Source organism: Vicugna pacos, chromosome 13, assembly GCF_048564905.1.
Source record: "Vicugna pacos chromosome 13, VicPac4, whole genome shotgun sequence".
In the NCBI taxonomy this organism is placed as follows: Eukaryota; Metazoa; Chordata; class Mammalia; order Artiodactyla; family Camelidae; genus Vicugna; species Vicugna pacos.
Genome location: NC_132999.1, coordinates 10,932,538 through 10,959,262, shown reverse-complemented (window position 1 = coordinate 10,959,262; position 26,725 = coordinate 10,932,538). Strand labels below are relative to the sequence as shown.

The 26,725-nt window shown below is 44.2% G+C and overlaps 1 protein-coding gene across 1 annotated transcript in view; it reads left to right on the top strand.

Annotated features, from left to right (window-relative positions):
• AK5 (adenylate kinase 5) overlaps positions 1-26,725 on the top strand; it is a 211,164-nt gene that overhangs the window by 159,215 nt on the left and 25,224 nt on the right. The window contains exons 11-12 of the mRNA XM_006205968.3: positions 19,321-19,484; positions 21,453-21,569. Coding sequence (XP_006206030.2) covers positions 19,321-19,484; positions 21,453-21,569 — 281 coding nt within the window. The remainder of the gene's footprint in view (positions 1-19,320; positions 19,485-21,452; positions 21,570-26,725) is intronic.

The window sequence follows — 26,725 nt, the reverse complement described above, 5'->3', positions numbered from 1 at the left end:
TTGTGATGTTACCTTATTTAATGCTTGTATCCTCTCTGTGGCATACTATCGCCGTCTTACTTTTCAAATAAGACCTCAGAGAGTTAAAGAGTTTGCTAGTGAGTGATGGGTCCGGGGCTCGAAGGCTTGGATTGTGTCTTTAGCAGCAGATGATGCTAGTTGGTTTCCTTGAAGTGACAGGCTTACTTTATTTCTTTTCAAGAAAGTGTCTGCCAGATACTCAAATCCGGAAAACCACAGTTTATCTGTTATTCGGTCTTTCAGAAGGTAAAAACGGCGTTCAACTAATAAAACAACTAGTTAAGCAACTCAGACAATCACACAGCGCTCTGGCTTGAGAAGACCGTGCAGCGTACGCGAGTGTGCTAAGTGCCTTGTGCGTCTTTCTATTTTGTCACACGAGTGTTTCAATGATGTGTGCTTAAAGGTTAAAATTAAGTTAACCTCTTTCATCGCTTCGGCAAGAGCATTCTTAAGTAACACTGACATGGTTCATTCTTTTTTCTTTTTTTACCTGTGGATTCATGGTGGTAAAGAATCCATGGCGGGAATAACTGGCTATGATTTGCCATCACAGTTTACAGCCATGGCTTTTGCACCATCAGTGAAAAGCTAATAACCTCTCGGCGTGGTAATGAAAATAGGGGACCAGCGTCTCTGGGCCACACTTTGAGAACCATCACCCTGGGGTTAATTGGATTTGGGAGTGGGGAATTTGTTGAGCAAGTATTATGAAATGCCAGACTTAGCATTTGGGGGATCTTGGAGGGAAACAGTCCCTTACGCTTCGCTTTCACTTGTCCTTTCCAACGCGAATAACCTCACAAATGTGAGGAAGTGGTCAGGGAAAAGCAAGTGCGTCTACTGAAAGCCCCTGTTTCTCTGGGCTCCTGTGGGCCTGGAGAAGTCCTGAATGTTTCTTGGTACCCAGGGGTGAAGGGATGCCTTAAAGGAAAGTCTGGGTGCTTGTGGGAACTGGCAAAGAGGAATGCGTCAGCGGACCAGCAGGAGACTCCAAAGCGGGGGCTGGTGGAAGGTGGAGGGGGCACACCTCGGGGGGCCCACAGCACCAGGGAGAACCAGGGCTGGGGGAAGGGTGGTGAAGCAATCCAACTGCCAGAGCAGCCCTGACCTGGGGCTGAACTTTGAGGTCCGCTCAGGCTGCTGTAACCAAATACCGCAGACTGAGTGGTTTGTAAACAGCAGGCACTAACTTCTCACTGTTCTGGAGACAAGAAGTCTGAGGTCAAAGCACCAGCAGATTCAGCGACTGGCAAGAACCCACCTCCTGGTTCCTATACAGCTGTCCTTTCACCATGTCTCCACTGGAGACATGGAAAGTGCTGGAAAGAGAGAGGGAGTTCTCTGGGGCCTCTTTTCCCAGGGCACTAGTCCCCTTCCTGAGGGCTGCACCCTCATGGCCTCAGCATCTCCTAAAGGCCCCACCTCCTGGCACCATCACGTTGGGCTTTAGGATTTGACACAGGAATTGAGGGAGGGGACGCAGAAACTGGACTATCAGGTTTATCAGAAGTCATTGGATTAAACTAAGAAAACCCAAACTAGACTTGACAGAGTTTCCACTATAAAAAGAAAACTGGCAGCTCATGAGCGAGGCTGGGTTCACGTGGAGAAATGCTTCCACCTGCCTCCAAAGCCCGTGGCCTGCCCTGACTGTGACACGTCACCCTGCTCGTGACACAGCCGCAGGACCGCCACAGCTCTTTCCGCCCTGAAGGGGTGCGGTTACCAAGGGCCCCTTTGACACTCACCCTGTGTGGGTACAAAGTCCTCACACACCTGTGTGTATCAAGGCTAGTGAGCTCACCTGTGTGTCCAAAGTCCAGACCATTGGGGATGGGAGAGAGACAATCTCAAATGCGTTTACAAACTCACAGGACATCTTTCTAACGTTGGAGAAATGCAGGCATTGTGTGCTGACAATGAGCCCATGTAATTACCTGAACTTTTTCACTGCAGAAATCTGTAAGTATTGTTTGACTGGAACAAAACAGTTTCATTATTAAACAGACCAAATTAATAAACCTTTATCAAGGGCACACTATGCTTAAAGAACTGTGAGGTTCAAAAAAAGACATTAAACAGTCCTTGGAACACTGCATCACAGGACAGAAGTGGTTCCCCTCCTCCGTGTCTTTAAAATTATTTTCTCAAAGGAGAGAATGTTGCTGAGTTAATTGAGTTATCCAGAAAGGGCAAACTGCTACTAAAAAGAAAAGAGCACAAGTGAGTGAGTTTTACCAGGTAAAAAGGAGACCTCACAGCCTCACGCTCATTGTCTCCCTTCCCGTTTGTTGGCATCTTTTTGGAAACACCATTAACTCGTCAATGGAGTCATGCGGTGAAGTTTTAGGTACTCAGCCTGTTCACCCAGGTAGGGCCACAGCTCCAAGCCTGACTCAGTGAAAGCCTCTTTTTCTTGTTCCAAGACCCACAAAGAATGATCAGGGGCACTAGAAGGACCCAACATTGGTGATGAGAGAACACTCAAAATCATGGGTTTGTGTCCAAGCTCTGTGCGCCCTTGGGCCAGTCCCTTAGCTTCTCTGAATTTCTTTTAAAATGGCAAAATAATGTTTATTCTCTGTTACCCCAAGTTTGAGTAGCCAATGAATTGACATATTGCAAACTGTTCTCTTCATTGGAAGCATGTACAACAGAGACATAGCCTCAAGGAAATGAAATGTGGAAGCAATTTAATAAGCCAAAGTCCACATCCTCCGCCTCAAAAATATTTATTTTATTTACCTCAAAACAATATTAAAACCAACATATACTGGTGACTTACTCTGTCCCAGATATTGTGTTTTCTTTGTGTTTGTTCTCTTATTTAATCCTAACACTAATCATCAGTACTTACCTTCTTCCCCATTTTACAGATGAAGAAATGGAGGCTCAGAAAGGTTAAATAACTTTCCCAAGGTCGCACAGTTAGTAAGAGACAATTGGGACTCAGACCAAGTTTCTCAGACTTCGAAGCCCATGCTCTAGAAGTGTATGTAAATACTACTACGGAGGCCAAAATGTAGGTGAGGTTTTAAGAGTACTGTAGGGGAGGGAAGAGTTTGCCATCATCATTTGAATAAGTACCTCAATTTTCTGCGTTACTTTGTTCCTCTATATCTACCTATTGATGTCTGAAAACAACGACAAAATAATAAGACATCAAATGAATGTCAGTGACCTCTGAGTGCCCCAGCCATGTTTCTCCCAATTATGTGATATTCCATTTTAACTTCAAAAAAGGAAACAATTTGAATCTATAAAGCATCTGAACCGTTGCTGAACCCCTTCCCAAAGCACACTGATTTCAGAATATACATTGCATCTTTTACTGAGAAGACATAGTGTGGGTGCTTTTTGTGAGCATTACCAAAACTATCTCAGAGGGCCAAGGGCGACAATGAGGAAACGTGTGACAATGCGGTGCTGGGCAGATCTGGGGGGGACCTGGTGCTTCCGAGGCTTTCTTCGTGGGTTGGATGGAGTGCCTTGACTACAGCTTGATCTCAAACGATGGCTGAGTGTGCAGGTGGCGGGGAAATAGCCTAGGCTAAAGGATGTATAGGCTTTAAGGGGGCTGTTTAAACTCCCTAATGATAAATATCTTCCCTTGCTGTTATGGTAAATTCTTCCATTACGTATATATTCCTTTGAGTGACTTTCATTAATTCACTTGATACGTTTATGTTTTTTGAGCTTCTACTATGTGAGATATAAGTGATAGAGTTAATAAGCCTACAAACATGAAAGATACGGCTTCCTAGCCTCAAGGAGCTCACATTGTAGGGACGGAGCAAAGAAATAGTACAGCTTGGTACACGCAACAGCAGAAGCATGGGATGGAGAGAAAGATGAAGTGGGGATGTGGGGTGAAGAGGGGAAGTCAGGGCTGAGTCCTGAAGAAAAGGAATTGGCCAAGTGCAAGCGGGAAGAAAATTGGGGTAGGCCCACAGCAGGGAGAGGGAACAAAAGTGCCAGAGAAAGGCTCGGAGATGAGGGGGTGGGAGGTGGTGAGGGCAGAGCTGGGGACGAGACAAAGGCCGGAGCATGAACGGCTGTAAACCCCAGGCTAGGAAACAGGAGCCTAGTCCTGGAGCCTTAGGAAACAGGAGCCTAGTCCTAGAGCCGTGAGGAGCCACCAAGGCTTTATCAGTAAAGGGTCATCAGAATCAGATTTCAGAGACAGCCTGTGGCAGCGGTGAGAGGGAGGCCAGGCCTTGGTGGGAAGGCCCGTGGAGAGGTTGTCTGGTTGGCCAGACAGGTGAGGAGCAAGGAGGCAGTGAAAGGGAAAAGAAGAAACAGATCCAAGAGCTTGTAGGGCATTAATCAACAGGATTTAAAGATCCATCATGTGTACAGGTGAATGAGACGAATCAGCATGACTCAGACAACCAGGCGAACAGAGGAGTCCTTCCAGGGGATAAGGAACGTGGGGAAGAAATGGTTTGGGGGACCATAAAGAGTTCAGCTTTAAACATTTCAAGATTGAGAGGCTGATGGGACATCCAGAAGTAATGTTCACTAAACAAGAGGTTTTTGAGATCCAGTACCCACCATGCAAGTTCTGGCTGCAGACAGAGATGTGGAATTGAGGATGTCAGTGGTAGATGAGGTCACCCAGCAAGCTTGGGAAAAGGGACACTAGAGGAAGGCTGAGATCTAGAGGCTTAGAAGCACCCGTGCCAGAGCCGAAGGAGGAAATGGTGTCATAGAAGGCAAGGGAGGAGAGTTTCCATCTGGGAAAGTTTAAACCGAACGTAATGAAAAGTGTTGGGTTTAACAACCAAAGAGCTATTGGTGACTTTGGTGAGAGCCATTCCAGTGGAACCCAAGAAAGTAAAGCCAGTGGGTTTGGGGTGATTAAGGGGTAAGGAGGGGCTAGGTTGTTGCTCAGTGGTAGAGCATATGCTTGGCATGCACGAGGTTCTGGGTTCAATCCCTGGTACCTCCGTTAAATAAATAAATAAACCTCATTACCTCTCCCCACCCCAAAAAAAATTTTTTTTAAAGGTAAGGAAATGAGGATGTATTCAAAATACACTTTCAAGAAATTTGACTCTGAGAAAAAGGGAAGACTTGGGGCAATATCTAAAGGGAAAGGAAGCTCGAGAGTGGAATATTTTTTAAAATACAGGAGAGTTAAGCACATGAGTATAAGCAGAGAGGCAGTACAGAGTCTGGTTTAAGAGCATGAACTACTTGAGTTCAAAACCCAGCTCCCCCATGTCCTGGCCACATGACCTCAGGCAGCATCCTTACACCCACTCGTCCTCAGTTTCCTTACCTGGGTTGTGGAAGCAATGACAGGACCAAGGTCATAGGGTTGAAGTGAGGATGAATGAGTTAACACATGTCACAGTGCTCTTAGTAAATCCTTAACAAGCACTAGCTTTCATTATAACTATTATACGCTGAGTGAGGGAGACGACCAATAAGAGAAGGAACAAACCAATAAACGAGGGACAAAGATGCGATCAGAAGTGAACTGGAACGAGGAAAGGACACCTACAAGATAAGGGGGCCATGACAGAGGTCAGGAGAGGTTGGGTAAGGTCCTGATTCTTTTTCTGGTGTCATTTGTTCAAATTAAACACTCCCTCGGGGACCGATCTGCTGAATGGGTTTCGCCTACAACGGGTGGGGTTGGCTGGGATCAGGGCGAGCTGAAGTGAGAAAGTATCTCTTAGGCATTTGGCTTAAACCTGCCTGTCGACGGCCATTCCCCTTGTGGACACATCCGTGCAGTTGTCCACACCCACGCAGCCCAGGTTTTGCAGCAGGAGATCATATTTAGCCTTGAGGAAGGACGCGAAAAATAACAAGCCAGTGATTAGGGGTTCAGTGGCTGCTTCAGCCTGCCTCAATGTAGCATTCCACAGTATTTCCCTCTCATTTTGCTCTAGGCTCCAGAACCAAGAGTCTCGGAGCATCTTAGCTATAGGCGAGGTATATTTAAACCATCAGATGGTCAAAGCCATGAGAGACCCGTTCTCCTGTTGCCACCGGATGCAGCTATTGTACTTTAACGTGACAGGCTCCTGTGACCCAGCTGGGGCACTGACTCTGAAGGCGGCGTTCCTCGTGGTTCTACCATGCCTCGAGGAACGTCTTCCACCAGAACGTTGATCACTGTGTTAGTGCCACACACCTACCTATCCCCACACCAGCCCGACAACCTCAGTTTAAAAGGAAGAATCTATTCAGTCCAGTTACACATCTCCCTGCTTGGACTGGCTCCTGTAGCAAATGGGTGGGAAGACGGCGTGGGCAGAGCAGTGCACAGAGCACAGCCGTGTTTTTCTTGGAAGCGTGGTCTGCTTGGAGCTGTTCAGGGAAGCCCCTGAAACTGCCCCTCGTTCCAACGTCTGTTGTTGAGAAAGGAAGAGAGTGTTAAATGGTGAGAAACCTGGCACTTCGTAAGCTTCAGTGTATGTCTTTGATCTGAATGAATGAATAAATAAGAAAGCAAGATGATGAGAGCTCAGATAAAGTTACTGTTGCCATGTCCCCCAAGCTCAGTTGTGGTAAGTAAAGATGCATTGTCAGACATAACCATATTAACTTGTCTTTTATCTGTAACCATCTCAGAGTCATGATGATGAGAGTGGAGGTTTGAAGCACAATTATAATACTTGGCCACTTTTAAAAGTCAATCGTAACTAAAAGACTCTTCCTCTGGATGGGCCCTGAAAGAGCAATGTGGAGTCTTCACTTAGTCTTCCTGGCCCCTTCCCACCAAACAAAAACAGAAACAAGCATGGCCTTTGCTCAGTAAGCTAGCATGCAGTTCCTATATCAGAATCAAGTTCCAGTCACTGCGCTGTAACTAGCATAGATGCCAGGAAGCAAAATACAAAAAAAAAACAAACAGCTAGTAAATCATTCCAGTGGTGGTAGCGATTCCGAGTGTAACCAGCCTTCAAAAAGGGAGTATGGACTGGAGTTCATGGGTCACTAAGTCATCATTAAAGATAGAAGAGCAAAAAAAAATCTGAATTATGCATTGTTACTACAGTAAATACAAGGCAGCATTTTTTTTTAATTTTTAATGTCACCATTCCTCAAGGAGCTTATGATCTATCTGATGAAGCAGGAATTTATCCTTGTGAAAACTTTAGAACCAATACAGAGCAGTATAGACAAAGGAGACACTCAGGGAGTGTTAGCAGGGAGGAGAGGCAAAGAAAGCACAATGGCTGAATGGTCAGGAGCCCCTGCCTGGAGAAGCTGAGAAGCAAAGGGAGCCTCGGAGAACAGATGGGGGTCCCCTAAAGTTGAGGACTGGAAAGAGAGGAGGTCCAAGGAGGGAGATTTTGAGTAAGGAACAAATCACAGCAGTAGGAGTATGCCCCTCCTGGTCCAGTACAGAAAGGAGATGGGCCCAATCATGGAAGCTCTGGGTACTGAGGAATGATGTGATAAAAGTGATGCTGAGCAAGGGCCAGTCCAGGACTGGTAAACAGACAAGGAAGCACCAGGAGGGAAGAACTTCCCTTGATGAATCTGCCCATATTTCTCATATTTACCTTCTAGTTTTACAGGTTTTTTTTTTTAATGTTCTCAGGGGAAATGGGGGTGGGACGATACAAACTCAGAAAAAGTTTGTCCAGAAATAGACTCACAGACATAGATAACAAACTGTGGTTACCGGGTGAAAGGTGGGGGGAGGGGTAGATTAGGAGTTTGGGATTAATAGATACACATTACTGCATATAAAACAGATAAACAACAAGGACGTCCTGTATAGCACAGGGAACCATATTCAATCTCTTGTAATGAGCTGTAATGGAAAAGAAACTGAAATATATATATACATATATGTATGTATAACTGAAACGCTTTACGGTACACCTAAAACTAACATTGTAAATTGACTACATTTCAATTTAAAAAAATAGGAATTAAAAAAGAAAAGGTTTGCATTTGCAATGTCTCAGACCAAGCAAACCAACTGGTTAGAGCCTTTGTTTTCAAGTCCTCTCCAAAGAAGGAAGAAGCCTGAATTAAAACGTTAACCCCAGCACTGCACCACATCACTGGAAGGCACTGCCCTGGCCTGGAGCCCCAGCGGGGCGCACTGGCTGCATCTGCTTGGTCTCCCCTGCAGGTGGGAGGGTCTCCTTCTGTTGGACGACTGCCGTCCTTAGGAAGGTCTTCCCACGACTCAGCTAAAACCTGCTCAGTCGAAACTTCTGCTATTTTGCCCAGTCTTGCCCTGCAGAGCAACACAGAACAAATCAGCTTCCTCTCCATCATCGCAGCCATTCACATATTTGAAGACGTGTAACTTCCCTGTGAGTCACGTCTTCGTCTGATTCAGAACATCAGCCTCCTCTGTTACCCTACAGGCTGAAAGCTCCTCGAGCGTGTGGCGCTGTCTTCTCCTTGTGTCCTCAGGACTGAAATACACCGCCTCACTCATGGATTCTTCATATTTACTTATGGTATAAATGAATAAATTCTACTTTGATTATTTCCCACTCCCTCATGTCTCTTTGGACACATGTAGCCAAAATTTCTCCTACAACATGTTAGCCAGAATTTTTTTTTTAATTTAAAGATTTTTCTTTTTACAAAATAATACATCTTCATCCTAGAAAACATGTATCAACAACAATAAATCACATAAAATCCCAAAGCCTGGGCATGCACACTGTTAAGATTTTGATTTATATTTCTCTTAGATTTCCTTCTATGTGTATATTTTTTAAATATACATTTTTTTATCAATATGAGAAACCTACTTTCTATCCTTAACAAGATATGATGGGCATCTTTCCAAACCTGTAAAATTTTGAATATAATATTTTATTTTAAAAAATTTTTTTGTTTGTTTTGCCTTTTTTGGGCACAGGGAAGAAATGAGGGTTTTTTTTGTTTGTTTATTTATTAATGGAGGTACTAGGGATTGAACTTAGGACCTCTTGCATGCTAAGCACTCACTCTACCACTGAGCTATAGCCTCCCCACCTCATTTCATTTATAAAAGCTCTTTTGTAACTGAACTGAAACAAAACAGAAAAGCACTCAGATCATAAGTGTTTAGCTTGATGAATTTTCACTAAGTGGACATACTCATCTCACCAATATGCAGATCAAGAAGTTGACCATAACCAGAATCCCAGAAGTCTCCATGTCCCGTTCTATTCACTGCCCCCTGCAGGGAATGCCATAGATATTTTTGAACTTTATCTAAATGGAATCATACTGTTTGTATTCATTTGTATCTGACTTCTTTCAATGCATCATTTTAATGACTGCATACTATTCCTTTGTATTGCTATATTATAATTTATTCAGTTTATTCCTACGGTCATGCATTTTACCTAAATTTTTTGCTTTCATTAAAAATGCAATCATGAATATCTGTGTAACCAAACCATAATTTTCCCCCTTAGGATAAATCCAAAACTTTAGACTTTTCACTTATATTACTAAATTGCCCTTCAGAAAGAGTGTACCAATTTTATATTCTCATCACAGCCTGTAAGACTTCCAGTGTCCATGGTATGGCCCAAAATTGAATACAAAACCCCAGATGTAACCCAACTAACACCCACACGAATGCCCCTACGTGTCTTAAATACCCTTACATCCTTTTACAGTACAAAAATAGACTGCAAGCACAAGTATTCTCCAAGTTCTCTGACACAGACAAAAACAGAATGGTAGCACTGGAAATGACCTGGGAATTTATCTAGTCCAACAAGCTCATTTTCAGATGAGAATACAAAAGTCCCAAAAGGAGAAATATCAGAGCAGATGGATTCCCAGTGAAAATCAAACCGGAAAATCACCATGTAGGAAAAAAGTTGCAAAGAAACAAAACAAAATGTATTTTTGGCGGTTACACTTGGGGAGTAGGACCATGGGAGATCTCCCTTCTTTTCACTTTTCTGAGTTATCTAAATCTTCAAGAAGGAGCATATATTTCCTGTACAGTCGAGAAAAACTATTTTCTATAAAAGAAGGAAGAAAGCAGAAAAAAGGAGCTAAGTTTATAAATAGCTAAGTTATTAAATTCATCTAACGCACGCCTAAGATCATAGTGTGAAGGGGCTACCAAATAGGAAAAAAGGTGGCTTGACAAGTTTAAGAAGAATTTGGAGGAGAAAGAGCCCTCTAGAAGAATGAAGTCCAAGAGTTCAGAGACCCACACCAGGAGAGTCTGAGAAAGCAACTTTTCGAAGGCTGCAGTCCGTAAGCTGGGTGGGTTACGTCTGAAACAGACTCTGGAGACCGCTGGCTGAAGAAACAAAGGACAGGTTATTTAGTGACATTTGCTTGCTAGCAGTTTGGAGATTTTGTCTCTGTCCTTGGTGGGATGAGACGGGGTTCGGGTGGCATGAGCTGTAGGAGCATCATGGGTGGAAATGTTTAGGAGTCGGCACCTGGTGCCTGCGATTTCCTCTCATCTATGACCTGAACCTTCCTCATCTTCCATCTGTGTAGGAGCTAGAGTCGTGGAATCCAGTTTGAGTCTTGCCTTGTTTAGATGTTCCACATGTCTCACTATGGCTGCCATGGGTTTTAGCTGAATGAATCACAGAATCGCAGACTATTAAGAGTTGTCAGAACAGAGAGAAAATCATTTCTCCCAAAAGTCTCCGAATAAGTGGTGGGGCCTGATAGTCTTGCCAGATTTAACAGAAATGTTAGGCACTTAATTAAATTTGGATTTTGGATATACAATGGCAGTGTTTAATGTAGGTGTGTCTCATGCACCGTCTGACTGGACACTTGTGTGTCGTCTGGCAACCCTGTGGGACCGTGATGGAAGCCCAGCTCCCGGTGACCATTCTGACTGACTGAAAAGACTGGGCAGCGCTTTTCTGAGCAGCAGATGGGTCTGATTTCCAGAAGGGCCTTCCACAGGAGAGGCTGTAGGTCTTAGTGGTTACCAACGTCCAGGTGGCCTTCGGGCACAATGTTTTCATCTGCATAATGGAGTTACAAATAGCACCCACTTCACATAGTTGTTGTAAGGATTAAAAATGAATTATTACAAATAAAACACATAGTACAGATACTTGTTAGGGTCAAACATCAAGCCAAAGGCATTGTGAACCAGATAACTTTATCTGCACGGTCTGCAATGACTTCTCATACTTGTCTCTGAACCATGCCATTGGTAAAGTAGGCCACAGTCCCCCTTGCATCATCTCTGGCTTGATGCTGAGAAAACAGAAGGTTCCCCGTTATCTGCAACAGAAGGACAGCCCCGTATTTGATAAAGCAATGAGGGTTTTTTATTAACCATTATAATCAGTATTTGCTCATGATAGAGCCATTATCTCAGCATTATTACACTGTAAATATTAAAAGAAAGATCTACACCACAGACTCCCTGCCGACCACTGGGGTATTCATAGCAGATTGCCTTCCTTAGGTTATCTAGTCTAGAAGTTCCAAATCAGGCTAACTGTCAGAATCACCTGGGGAATTTTTTTAAAGATCTTTATTTATTGTGAAAATATTTCAAACATTCAGTACAGCTGAAAGAATTTTATACTGAACACTGTCAACCCACCATCTAGATTCTACCAGTGACTACAATAACTTGTTTTATCACATATCTGTCCCTCTACCCATCCCTTTACCCATCCATCAATATCTCTTTTTTCCTGACCCATTTTGAAGTCAATTGCAGATATCTGTGTACTTTCCCTAGGAAAGTTTCTAAAACTATAAATTCCAAGGCCTAAACCACAGAGGTTCAGAGATCTACTGATTCAGGAATTTTTCACCCTCCCCAGGTGATTCTGATACACAGTTAATTTATACTGGGAATGATACGCTGATACACTGGGAATGTATCAGTCAGAAGAAGCTAGGCTATCCTGTAGTAACAAGTAAGCCCTCCTAAAAATCTTTGTGATATAGACCAACAAAGATGCTCCTTCTTTTTCTTCTTCTTCCTCTACCTCCTCCTTCTCTTCTTATTCTTGTTCCGGACTAATGCTACGTGTTCATTAACATTTGACTGGGTTTCACCCTGGTAACCATGCTGATTGAGCCCCTCCTATCTGAAATACTGCTAGTATCATGACAAAGAGAAAAGAGACACAGGAAACCACACATTAACTATAAAAACGTCTACCTAAATGTAATACACATCCACCTCTGCCCACGTTTCATTGGCCAAAGCAAGTCACTTACAGACTTTTAAGTTCAAAAAGGTGAAGATGAATAATCCTCTCTCAGGGAGAAGGACTATGGAAGGGAAGCTGGAATATTTAGGAAAAGTAACATAAAATAACACAGGAAACCACTAATCTAACCGAGACTATTGGATTTACAGACAAGGAGGCTAGCATCCGAAGAGGCAGGGTGATTCTCCCAGATCACTCAGCTAGTTCAAAGCAGGAATGGTCTAGAACCAAGGTCTCCAATCTCCCAATGTTATGTGCAGGGCTGCCTCCCTGCAGTTCCCAGATCATTCGCCATCCAGTCATTCTTTCAGTTATTCATTAATTGATCTAGTAACTGTTGAGTGCCTACTATATTCCAGGTACTGATAAATAAGTCCCTGCTATCCAGAAGTTTTCCAGTCCTGTATGAAATTCTTTCACATAACCTTCAGCTGACCCTGTGACTAGCATATTTCATTCTATTCAGCAGGTAACCTGAAGCAGCAGTGTGTTTCAGAACTAATAGAGATATTGTCTTTGAGGATAAAGGTCTACTTTTCTGCATTATTTCTGGACAGAAAGCCAGTTCCCAGCAGCAGCCTGCTGGAACTCAGCATGGTGATACAGCTCATCCCAGACGCAGGATGTTTCAAGTGAGTCATGGGCCACAGTGGTTGAGGACCATTCCGAGGGCACAGTCAGTTCAGATATGATGGCACAAGAGCTTTTTTCCTGAAAGGAATCATCCACTTACAAAAACCGGAACCCAACCTAAAGCCCATTTTCATTTAGAGAGAAAGAAACATTTCAAGAGGTAGAAATCGGATAGATTTTTAAGCAACTCTGAGGAGTATCTAAAAATAGGATAGTTGAATTTGCAAAAGATATTTGACACCTTTGCAGGCTATTGCTGTGAAGACTATCCATCTTTAAAGATGTTAAAATATCCCCCAAATGTAAAAATGCTGCAGCTAATCTTTGTAAAAGCACAGAATGTCAGAGCTGGGAGGACTTCTAAGCATCGCTAACACTGGCTGCCTCATTTACAGATAACAGTCATGATGCTTATTGAGTGCTTGGCCGTGCCAGCTACTGTTCCAGGCAGTTTATATCTATTATCACATTTTGTCCTCACAGCCAGTAGGCACTATAATCTTCCCTGTTTTGTCATTGAAGAGGTTGAAGCTCAGAGAGGATAAGTGACTCCATCAAAGTCATCTAACCAGATAAAGGTCTAGGGCGCGGACCTAGGGCTCAAGTCCTTGGGTCCGGGGCTCCTGTGATGTGAAAGGGAATATAGTTGTCACTTTTGTGGGGCCACCAAGCTCCTAGACATTGGCTCTATTCAACAACTGCCTGTGATACTTTGCAAGGTTCTGCGGGAATACCAACCGTAATAAAGCATTTTCCACTGCCTGTGAGCTTCTGCCTGGCAAAGGGAGGCAGAATTCACGGGCAAATTATATGTCCTGGAAGCCAGGGCAAGAGAGAATTTCAAGATGTTTGTCAGTGGTGTTAAATGCTACTAAAAAGTCAAAGACAGTAAAGACTAGAAGAAGGTCATCGAGTAATATGACAATTATGCAATTACTGCTGAACTTTAAAAGATCAATTTCAGAGAGGAGGGTAGGAGGGAGCTTGCAAGAGGATGGGGAATCAGTAAAAGAGAAGGAAATGGAAACAGGCAGTTTTAGGCCACAAAAAAAGGGAAAGAATGTAAAGATTACTAGAGGATGCAGACAATGGTGAAAATATTTTTATTTGGATTGGGAAGAACTAAACACGTTGTTTACAGAAGAGATGGTGCCAACAGAGAGGAATAAATGTAGACAAGAAAAAGAGGATTGAGTTTTGGGAGCAGGCAGGAGGAGAAGACCCATTCACCATTTATGTACTATTTCAGCCACTACTAGGAATTGTCTTCCGTGTTCCTGGCACAATGTTTGGACACTGTGGTAAGCAAAGCCTACCCATATCCTGCAGAGTCTGACATGGAAGACAGACTTTAAGTAAACTGTAGATGATAGATAGGTATGATAGGTGCCAGAGATACTAGATGATGGATAGATAGATAGATAGATAGATAGATAGATAGATAACTATATTCTGTGAAAAATGCTGTGCAGGAAAATGCCAAGGTGCTACAAGAGCCAAAGCAGAGAAGTTAGCCTTAGTCTGAAGAGTCGTACAATGTCTTCCAGATAAGAAAAAGGAGAGATGGAGGGCAAACGGAAGATACACATGTTTTGAAAGATAATCTTCATCTTATTTTAATGGCTGTTACAAGTGAGAAGAATAAGAGCATATTGGGAATTTAAGAACAATGGCGAAATATATTAGAATCCATCCATGGACATCGAATTTGGTGTCAGCTAAAGAGGACTGTGTATCTGCCAAGAAGCATTAAAAGCAATTGTGAAGTTAGAAAGCATGACTCTGCCGGCTCGGTTTTCTGACCTTCTCAAGGAATTCTTAGCCGCCCAGAGTAGATGCAAATCGAGCAAATGGTGGGGTGGGCAGAGAGAGCAGGCTGGTGGTTCCTGTGGTGAGCACAGTCGAGTTCAGAGGGTGCAAAGGGTCCAGAGTTACTAGAAAGGGCCTGCTGTCCAGCTGGTCGTGGAGGCGAGTGGAGCCTAAAGGGAATGGACCAACTCAGTGAGGTCATGGTGAGAACAGAGAACGAGGTGAGAAGAAGTGAGGTCAAGGGAAGAGAGACAGGGAGAGGAAGACGTGATCAGGGTGGGAGGATAGACCCAAGCAGTGACGAACTCTCAGGATCAGCCAGATCGATAGGGAGTGAAATTTGGGTTAGAGGTGAAGGTCATTGGTGCTGAAGAGGTGAGGGGAACACTGAGGCTGGGGTGGGACGGGAATTAAAGCCTGGCTCTACCACTAAAAATTTTAAATTACATTGGAGGGTTGACAATAAAGGGTTTTTTTAACCTTTTTTTTTTTTAAGTGTTCACAGACCCTTTCAAAATGGAACCTCATAGCCTAGGCTCTCTTTGTGAATCACACCATGCGGGATGGTGTATGGGTTTGTCCAGGAGGTTGAGCCTTGAGTAATGGTACAGGAAGAATCGGCGAGATGGCGGTAACTGTGACAGCTCCTCGTCTTCTGTTAGTCATCTTGTCACCGAAGAACACTGCCTACTCATTTGGATACGTGACACCCCGAAAGACTTTTTTCCGGTGTAACAAATTATCCTGGAAGGATATCAGGGCGCCACTGTTTTTTATTTAAAAGTCATAAATTAAGGCCTCAAAGACTAGTACATGACAGTGTATGAAAATTCATACATCTACGAGCAAGTTCTGCGCCCTCACGGGGGTGAGAGTAATCACTTTGTTCTCCGGTTTGGAGCCGCGGGAAGAATCCAGCCATTGTGTCGATTACTTAAAATTCCACCGAGCCTGCACCACTTGCCCAAAGAATGTTAAGAATTTGCAGCTGTCACCCCCACAAAAGGTTTCTCACTGGGGCAGCGGCTGCTGTTGAACACACAGCTGTTGTTAATTTGAGCTGAAGCTTTTCAATTGCCTCTGTGTCGAGATTTATTAAACAACATTTTGGAGGAACAAAAACTGTAATAGTCATATTAGTAGGATGCTGAAGGGAGAAAATAAAGGGAACGCAGCATTTTTGCCTTACAAGCCAAGGCTACAAGTTTCTTTTCCACGTGACCGGCTTCCAGCCATTCCAGGGAAAAGAGTTTCTAGGTAAATCCGGCGGCAGAAGCCCTCGTGGCTGCTGCAGGAGTCCAGCCCTTTGTTCCCCTGACCTCTTAATCTGGAAGCACTGCTCCTCTGAGTGGCTCTCCCTTGTCCCCACTCTCCATTTCCATTATCTCCGGACACAGGAGTCATCGTGCTTGGAGCAAACACAGCATTAGCTGGCAGTCGGCCGCTCCTGCTAAGTGGTCTGCGTTACAGTTTTGAGCCTCTGTAATTGCTGTTTTCTGACTGCATCGAGGCCATCGGTGACATTGCTGGGGTGGGGTCTGTGCCCTCCCCATTTGGCATGGATGAGCGGAAGACAGAAAATGTGGGCCTTTCCTGGAATTTTCTGCCCAGGCATAGGGGAGGGAATGAGAAGCCCCTGGACTAATGGGAGAGGACAACTCCTGCCCCTCCAGAGGGATGGGGGCCCATTGTTGGGAGAAAGGGGTTTTGACTGTGAGAGAGGCCAGCCGGGGAAATTACAGAACAAGTCGTAAATTCTCACTACCGTGCTAAAACCTCAATCGTGTTAACACTTCAGTGTTAAACACTTTCTTTTGTAGGGAAAACCTCCAGGCATGAAGCAGCGCCTGCTCTGTACAGGGCGCTGTGGGGCAGAAGGTCTAGACAGAGACCTGGACTGAGTGTCAGACAGGCCGAGGGCATCCAAGCCAAGCCCTGTTTACACCGCTCACTCCAACCTAGGCGGGCGGACAGATCCAGCTCCTGCCGGGAGGAGGAAGCATTGGATCCGGGCCTGAGGGATGAAGAGGATCTTGTTAGAGGAGGATGCAAGAGCCTTCCAGGCTGAGGACCCAGAAGAGCAGAAGCACATTGGAAAAGTATATCTTGATGTCTATGACTCCATTTATATACTTTTCTCAAAATGACAAAATTACAGATCCAGAGGTTGCCGGAGGCTAAGGAGGGAGAGTTGGGTGTGTAGGGGAGAAGTGGGTGTGGCTGTAAAAGGGCCACTCGAGGGATTCTCGTGGTGACAGGAGTGTTCTCTGTCTTTATTACGTCAGTGCTCATATTCTGGTGGTGATCCTGTGCAGTACTTTTGTTAAGATGTCACCACAAGGGAAAGCTGATAAAGGATACGTGGGATCTCTATGTACAACTCTTTAAAATGCATGTGAATCTGCACTTCTCTCAAAATACAAAGCTGGGCAAGGACAAGAAATTTTTTTTTAAGTTGGAAGGATTGAATGGAACTAGATTCTGGAAGGTTGAAATGCCACTCTAAGGATTTGGAATTTTTCTGTTGGGCATAGGAAGCCGTTGAATGCTCTGCAGCTGGGAAGTGACACGCTTCTCAGGCAAATCATTCTGCTAGCAGGTCTGCTGGACCCCAAAGCCTCACACGTTGCCCCACGCAGAGGGGAAGTGACTGTCATACAAGAGCATGAGGACCTGACTGTGGCAGGTAAATCTGGGCACAGCAGGGAAGAGAGGAGGAACCACCTCTGAGAGCCAGAGTCCAGGCTGCACATCCTAGACGTGCTACTTGCTTACTCAGGCAGTTAACTTCTCTGTGCCTCCACTTCCCCGTCTATCTGTAAAATGGGGATGATACCAGTGTCTGCCTCTCTTAAGATGATTTAAAATTAATACACACAAAATGCTTAGAACAGTAGCTGGTACAGTAAGTACTTGACAAAGGTTATCTATTAGTATTTTTAAGATGTAAAATCTTATTTATTTTTTTAACTTTTTTTTGAGTTATAGTCATTTTACAATGTTCTGTCAAATTCCAGTGTAGAGAACAGTTTTTCAGTTATATATGAACATACATATATTCAGTCACTTTTTTTTCACTGTGAGCTACCATATGATCTTGTATGTATTTCCCTGTGCTATACAGTATAATCTTGTCTATTTATTCTACATTTTGAAATCCCAGTCTGTCCCTTCCCACCCCCTGCCCCCTTGGCAACCGCAAGTTTGTATTCTATGTCTATGAGTCTGTTTCTGTTTTGTATTTATGTTTTGTTTTATTTTTTTTTTTTTTAGTTTCTGCATATGAGCAATCTCATATGGTATTTTTCTTTCTCTTTCTGGCTTATTTCACTTAGAATGACATTCTCCAGGAGCATCCATGTTGCTGCAAATGGTGTTATGTTGTTGGTTTTTATGGCTGAATAGTATTCCATTGTATAAATATACAACATCTTCTTTACCCAGTCATCTGTTGATGGACATTTAGGCTATTGCCATGTCTTGGCTATTGTAAATAGTGCTGCTATGAACATTGGGGTGCAGGTGTCATTTTGAAGTAGGCTTCCTTCTGGACCTATGCCCAGGAGCGGGATTCCTGGGTCATATGGTAAGTCTATTCCTAGTCTTTTGAGGAATCTCCATACTGTTTTCCACAGTGGCTGCACCAAACTGCATTCCCACCAGCAGTGTAGGAGGGTTCCCTTTTCTCCACAGCCTCTCCAGCATTTGTCATTTGTGGACTTTTGAATGATGACCATTCTGACTGGTGTGAGGTGATACCTCACTGTAGTTTTAATTAAGATGTAAAATCTTGTAACTTAGCAACACGTTGAACTTGGGGTAAGGAAAGAGTCGAAGGTGTAATGTTCATCAGAGGAATATGGGAGATAAGCAACAATAATAGCTAGAAAACAACAGAAAAATTTCACATGGAGGGACGTTCTATGAAATAAATATTTACAGTCTTCAAAAGTGTCAAGGAAGCACGGAGGAACTGTTCCATATGGAAAAAGATCAGGGCATGACAACTGAAGACGTGGTTCTGAACTTGACCCACGACTTCAGAGGACATCACTGGGACCACTGGGACAAGTCCACTGAACCGTGAATGGGGTCTGACGTCGCAGTTCTGTAGGAGGTGGTGCTTGGTTCCCTGTCTGTAGGAAAGGACACTGAAGTGCTCTGTAGGGATGAGGCGTCAGGTTGGCATCTGATTCTCAAACGTTTCAGAAAGTTCTTTGTGCTCATAACTCTTCTGTATGTTTGTGATTGTTTGAAAATGAAAGCAACTTGTTTTAAAACTAACGGCTAATATTTGTGGAGCCTTCACAGTGTATCAGGCACTGTGGTCCCTGCTCCACAAAGGAGCGGATTCAGTGCCTCAGGAAACCTCTCTGACCTGCATGTCTACCAAAATGAGATTTTGCACCCCTTCCTTGGTGCCCCTGTATCAGCCTGAACTCCTCCCCACCAGGCCACCTAGAGTGACAGCTGTTGTTTGCCTAAAACACTCACTGCCCTTCACGGACAGTAAGCTCTTTGAGCACAAGTTCTGTGCCGCATTCTGCACTGTATCCGCAGCTCCCGACGCGCTCCTGGTAAATCCTAAGTACTCAGTACATGCTGGTGAATGAAGCCCTGAGACCTGCTCACCATGGTGCCTACTGCCCAACACGAGGCACCAGACTTGGGATGGATGTCTGATATGTGACTTCTTTTCCAGGTGGCCCAGGCTCTGGCAAAGGCACACAGTGTGAAAAGCTAGTGGAAAAATACGGATTTACACGCCTCTCCACTGGTGAGCTGCTGCGGAATGAGCTGTCATCAGAGTCTGAGAGAAGCAGGTTGATCAGAGACACCGTGGAACGTGGGGAGCTGGTGCCCTCGGTAAGCAGCAGCTGCTTCTCTGGCTGGGCAGAGGTCTGGGGGCGCTGCAGTTCATCTCAGCTGCTGGAACAAAGAAACCCCGAAGGACAAGAGCCGTATTTTCTTTCTCTCTTCTGTAATGGTCCAGAGGCAGCTGGGTCTCCACAGCAGAGGCCCACCTGCCAGACCAGGTTGTCCGGACCCGGATTCCTTCTGTCTTGTTGCTCTGCCAGCCCCTTGAATGTTAACCTGTTTCGTATTTTCCCCTAAAACTGTTCCCTCTCTTTAGAGTTGAAATCTTCAAAGCAGAGGTGAGTATGATGCAACAGAGTCTAGAATTAGAACCCTCTGGAAAATAAAAAACAACATTTTGGTCTAGTGCTGGGAGGTATAATAGCATTAACTTGAAATTTGGTATCTTCCCTGTGTAGCTTAAATAAAAAATACCCCTTTTAGGTGTATTTTTTTTCAAATCATCATCCATCTCTGGGAAGCTGGATGCCACAGGTATCAAAAAATATTCACCCCTGCCAGTCTAGGTCCCGTGCTAGGCTTTGTGGTCCCTATTAGCTAACAGAGCTTTCCACTGCTTCTTTAACCAGCTGCAGTCTGTTTCCCACCTGGAATCCAGGAGGGTCCTCACAAGAGGGAGCCGACCACAGCAGTTGCCTCTTAGTGGACCCCCTTCTGCCCATTCTTTTCCTCCTACGGTTTACACTTTTCACAGAACATTTCAATGACTCCCCACCGCACTTAGAATGAAATCCAGACTCCTTCCCACGGCTCTGGACTCCAGCTGGCTCTCCAGTGCTGTTTGCCACCACTCTCACCTTGCTCACTCCCGCCCAGCCACTGACCTCCTCATTGTTCCTCCCACCGGCCAGCCTGTTCCTGCCTCAGGGCCTCTGCACTTGCTATTTCCGCAGCCTGAGTGCTCTTCCATCTTACATGCACATGGTTTGCTCCTTTACATCACCCAGATCTCTACTTAAATACCGCAGTGTACCAGAGAGGCTCTCCTTGAGCGCCCCATCTACAATGGCACCTCCAGCATTCTGCTTCTCTTTGCCCTGCTTCTGTTTTGTTGAGAGTAGTTCTCTCTAGCTGATTATTTTTGTATATTTATTTTTGCATCTGTCATCTTTTTTTCTGCACTAGAATATAAACTTCATGAGGATGTCATTCCCTGTTATCTAGGGATACTTTCTGTCCGCCCTTACAATGGCCACATTCCCCAAGCCCCTGCCAAAAGTCAGAGGATGCCAGGAACCAGCCATCACAAAGACTTCCCCACATTTGGGCAGCTGGCTGCATTTGCTTTTCATCCATTCCCAAGCTTCTGTGTCTTTCTCCTTCTGTATTTTCCATAAACACAAGTTAAATCAAAAATTTTAACAGTGTAGGGAGGGTATAGCTCAAGTGGTAGAACGCATGCCTAGTGTGCATGAGGTTTGGGGTTCAATCCCCAGCACCTCCTCTAAAAGTAAACAAATGAATGAACCTAATTATCTCCCCACCACCAAAAAAAAAAAAAAAAGATGATTAAAAAATTTTAACAGAGAAAGTGATTGTGCTAGAAAATGCTACTTCTTCTCTGCTGAGTCTCCTCAAGTCAATGAATGTCAAACCTTATAAAGTATTTACTGGAAAAAAAACCAAGAATGAAGCATGTTTTATACCATCTCTTGTCTAGTTTTAAACTGCAGTTAGGCCTAATTCATGGAGAGCTAACGACTGAAACGGAGCACCATAGATGCCATTGCTTTTAGACACCCCAGTAAAATATAACCAATAAAAATATGCCAGTCAGGAGAAACACTAACAGTTAAACTGTGACCCAGCACTGATTGTAAGATACCTTCCAAAGCCACAGCTATTAAAATGGGGAGGTGGGGGGTGAGAGATTTAGAACAGATGAAATACGGTGTACTGCTGACCGCTGTTCATGCTGCTGAGACTTCCGCCCTGACCGCGCTGCCTCTGCTCTAGGGCGTCATCCTGGAGCTCCTGAGGGAGGCCATGGTGGCCGGCCTCCGCGGCACCAAGGGCTTCCTGATCGATGGCTACCCTCGGGAGGTGAAGCAAGCGGAAGGGTTCGGACGTCGGGTGAGTGTTGTGGTGGGGACCGTCCCAGAAGGAAAACAGGGGACATCACTGAGGCTGGGGGATAAATTCAGAGTCTATCCCTTTCCCCAGTACATTAAACAAAACTTTCTATTACAAATGGCTGAAACCCAGCATGCAGGCAAGAAAAGGGTTGGGGGATGGGGGACGGTGGTGGGGGATTTATTGGTTCAAACAGCTAAAATCAAGAGTTGGATCCATGAATTCAACTTTGTTCATCAGTCATCTGACTTTCTCCACCTCTTGGATTTTATTTCTTTGTGTTGGCCTTATTTTCTTCCTTCAACAGGCTTATAGTCTTCTATCTAAGTGACTTCACAGGAAAATGTTTCTGTTCTCCAGTGGGTCCAGCAAAAAAAAAAAAAAACAGGGTTTTATTTCTTTATCCTGGGTTATTAGGTCATGGGCCATCACTGAACCAATCATTGTGGATATCCAGGAATGTCCTGGTCCAGCCTGGAGGACCAGGACAGGGATGGGAAGGGAGAATGGGCACCACACCTGAACCACACAGACTGAGAAAGGCAAGGGAATTACCCAAAGGAAAGCTAAGATGCCCTTAGAAGAAGGCAGGGAGAAAGGATGCTGGACAGACAGTCAGGTCTATGCATCCTTCCACCTCCCTGCATCCCAGCCTCACCCACTCCTAGTGAAGAGGGTGGCTCAGAGCCACTCACAGAAACAGCAGTAAGTAAAAACCATCATTGCTCTCATTCGCTGAACCTTCTCTGGGCTGAGCCCTGTGCTGCACACTTCACATACATTGTCTGTAATTTTACAAAGCCCAAGCGAGGGAAACAATTGTCCCCGTTTGTTAAACAAAGACTCCAGACCCTACACAAATTAATATTCATATGGACATCTCTTTAGACTATATTAAACATTTTTATTATATTATTTCATCTGATAGACTTGTAATAACCTTCATGGTACAGGTGATGAATTAAGCCCAGAGAGATTATGTGACTTGCCCACAGCCACACAGCTAGTAAGAGACAACTCATCGGTAAGTGACTACTGGTAGGACTAGAATTGGGGGGGCCCATCTCCGTCCGTCTCTAGTGCTGCAGCATTGATTAAGTGGGATACTACTTGTGTGTCTCCTAGGGGTTAGTGTGACCTCCTCCTGAGCCTCTGTTTTATGTAGTTTCCTTAGGTGGTATCTAAATATTTAAAGGACTGTGGCTCACCTTGCCTTGCATTTCCTGCTTGTAACCAAAAAAATCCCCTGGCCCCATTGGCAAGGGTGGGCCCTGACACCCCCAACCCAGGGCTGACTTTCTCCATCACAGCTCAGAAGCCTTTGTCGGCAGGATGGGGGTGGGCAGGGAGAAGTGGATTTGTGAGCAGAGCTTTGTGCCTGTGAGGGTTCCAGGCAACTCCTGGTGAGCGCTCATGGACCAGAATTCTAATCAGCTTTTTCCCACAAAACAAACCACTTTTAAGAGTTCAGACTTCTATATAATCAACTACTTTTTAACAAAATGGAATTGGGAGGATTGTTCTACTTTTTAAAAAAATCACTGGTAATATTTTACCATGTTCTATATATTTACAGAACCTGGAATTTACCATCTTAACCAATTTTCAGAGTACACTTCAGTCATATTAAGTGTGTTCGTATGGTCGTGCAGCCAGTCTCCAGAACTCTTTTCATGTGAAGCTGAAACTCTACACTCATTAAACAACAACTCCCCACTCCCCCCTCCTCAGCCCCTGGCAACCGCGTTTCCACTTCCCGTCTTTATGAACTGACGACTCTAGTTACCTCACATAAGGGGAATCAGACAGATCTGTCCTTTTGTCATCGGCTTATTTCACTTGGCATAATGTCCTCAGAGTTCATTCGTGCTGTAGCATGTGTTAAAACTTCCTTCCTGGTGAAGGCTGAATAATACTTTGTTTTTCCATTCATTCATCGACGGCTGCTTGGGTTACTTCCACGACTTCCATAGTAACCATCCTAATGGGTGCGAGGTGGTACCTCACTGTGGTTTTGGTTTGCATTTCCCTAATGATTAATGATGTTGAGCATCCTTTCATGTGCCTGTTAGCCATTCGTATGTCTTCTTTCAGGAAATACCTATTTAAGTCTTTTGCCCATTTTTTTAACCAGGTTTTTGGGTTTTTTTGTTGTTGTTGAGTTGTAGGAGTTTTTGGTGTATTCTGGATTTTAACCCCTTATCAGATTTATGACTCGCTAATATTTTCTCCCATTAAACAGGTTGCCTTCTCACTCTGTTGACTGTGTCCTTTGGTGCACAGAAGTTTTTAATTTTGATGTAAACCCAGTTTATCTATTTTTGCTTTGTTTCCTATGCTTTTGGTGTCATGTCCAAGAAATTATCACCAAATCCAGTGTCATGAGCTTTTTACCTATCTTTTTTCCCACGAATTTTGTAGTTGTCACTTTTACATTCAGGTCTTTAAATCATTTTGACCTAATTTTTGTATATCGTGTAAAGCAAGGGTCCAGCTCTATTCTTTGCATGTAGATATCCAGCTTTCCCAACACCATTTCTTGAAAAGACTGTTTTTTTCCCCACTGAATGGTCTTGGCACCCTTGTCAAAAATCACTTGACCACACATTCAAGAGTTTATTTCCAGGCTCTATATTATATTCCATTGGTCTAAATTATTGACTTTAGGCCAGTACTACCCCTGTTTTAATTACTATAGATTTGTAATAAGTTTTTTTATTTTTTTTAATTGAAGTGCAGTTGATTTACAATGTCAGTTTCAGATGCACAGCAAAGTGATTCAGTTATACATACACATACACACATATACATATATAGTCAGATTCTTTCCCATTATTGTAGTAGGCTTTTAAATCAGAAGTGTGAGGCCTACAACTTTGTTCTTTTTCAAGACTGCTTTGGCTATTCAGGGTCCCTTGAGAGTCCGCATGAATTTTAGGATGGATATTTCTACTTCTGAAAAAAAAAATACCGTTGGAACTTGGACAGGGATTATGTTAAATCTGTCGATCACTTTGGTAGTGTTGACATCTTAACAATATTAAGTCTTCGGTGGATTGTCATGCAGTTTTGTTTATTCTAATCTTCTAGCCAGTGTTCAGGCTGTGAATAAGGCTCCTGGGGATGCCCTGAGTAACTGAGGGGTGAAGGCGTCTTTCCTGCACCACCTCAGAATTAGGGCCAGGGTGGGCGAGGGGAGATCCAGAGAAGAGGAAGGTGTGATGGGCATTGGAGGGGCTTCCTTCCAGGTGGGGGTGGCAGTTGTGTAAACACGCCATCAAAACCCAGAGGGTATGGGTGCATGCTGCTGCTGGTCAGTGATGTTGACTGAGGTTCAGGCTTCAAGGCAGCATCACTCCCACAGGTGACTTCACACTCGACCTTGCCTATGAACTGAAGGTCTCAAAGCCCTGGAAGGGTCTCCAGAAGGGTCAGGCCAGGCCACGTACTTGCTTAGGAGTGCTGGGAAAAATATGCTTTTAAAAGCCTTTTTTTATTTAATTGCTCTCAGTTGGACTGAAATATTCTTTTGAACCCTCCAAATGGCCAAGTGGGAAAAATAAGATGTGTGGGAAAGATGAGCACCTTCGTTGGTCACCTACTGTGTGCCGACAACAGCAGCAAAATTACGATCTTTATTCTCCTTTGGGGACTTTTTGAACTGGATCCAATGGCAAAACCCTGAACTTAGGCCTGTGGGGTTCCAGACTGTTGAGAGCAGCGACAGCACTGTTGGTGTTCACGGAGGGCCTTCCAAGGTAACTTCTTCAAAGCTCGTCACTTGTGGTGCCTGTAGTCAGAGAAGCTGGATTTTCACCTCAGCCATGTATTAGTGTGACCCTGGGCACGTCACTCAGCCTCAGCTTCCTCCCCTGTAGAAGATAGTGGTACATCTGGCAAACCCTATTCAGAGAGTTTTTGTGAGCATTAAATGACGTAACACACATATTGTGTTTTCTAAGCTATAAAAGGCTATAAAATATTATCTAGTTTAGGGTCACACATGTATTTAATCACACTTCATACAAAGCCATACATTCCTGCTCCATCACCCCCTTCTCCTTTGCTTATAACCTAGGTAGGGTGAGGTAAGTACTTTAGATGGCCACCTGGTCTGTCACTGCCCTTTGGGTGAGTCTGAATTCAAATCATCCATACGATCTTCCTTTAAAAAAGCAAAATTTTCCTACTGTGAGCGCCATTCAGACAGGTTTCACAATGTGCAAAGAAGAAGCCTAACTAAAATTTAGGAGCAAGAAAGAGTCATCAACGTGGCAACTGGATAGTTTCAACCAATGCTAAAATACATGGTGCCCTTTCAAAAGGTATACAGGGGCCTCCTCTTTTCATTACTGAATTGACGTCCTTCCAATGAGGTATTTATTTTAAAAAAAGCCTTTTGCATTCTGCTCGGAGAAGTTTGCAAAGATGAAGCATGATCTTGATTTGTCCCTGGGTACAGCAATTTAGAAGCTTCTAATGTCAGTTTGACTTGTGGGCAAGAGAATGCATCCAGCCCTCCAACACACACACCTGCTATAAACCTGACCAGAAGAAAAAGATGCTACAAGCACAGGGTGAGCTACTGCTGATTTGCTCGTGCCCTGCAGGGACCCCATCATTTGTACAGCCCCTTCCAAGTTACAGGCAAGTAATTAATTTGAAGTTTGGCAAAGACAAATACCTGATTTTCCCGAGATTCAGAGGCATCAGCCTGGCTGAGAGCCCAGTGAGTGTTCCTGGCAAACATGTCAGGCCTGCGACTGTTTGAAGCCCGTTCAGGGCTGTGGATGGTTTTCTAGCCCACAGACGTCTCACCAGCCCATCCGTATCCCCGGGACTGTTGTGCCTGATGCTCGGGACCATCTGTTGCTCAAAAAAAATCCGATTCAGTTAGTTAGGCTGATGCTTTTGCAGACCTGGAGCTGACTGCTCCGAGAGCAGGTGCTTTGAGGCTCTGCTCGGCTGCTATACATGACACCACAAAGACCAGCGCAAACTAATATCCACAGCATGGGGGTAACTCTGTATGCGATTTCTCTGTTACCACCGTGTCTTCTGTTCCCAAAGCTGTTTTTTTCCCCTGTTGAATTAATGATCTGTGTCTTCAGTATGCAACATAGTGTTTTAGGGAAGGGAAGGGTGGGTGGGTGTAC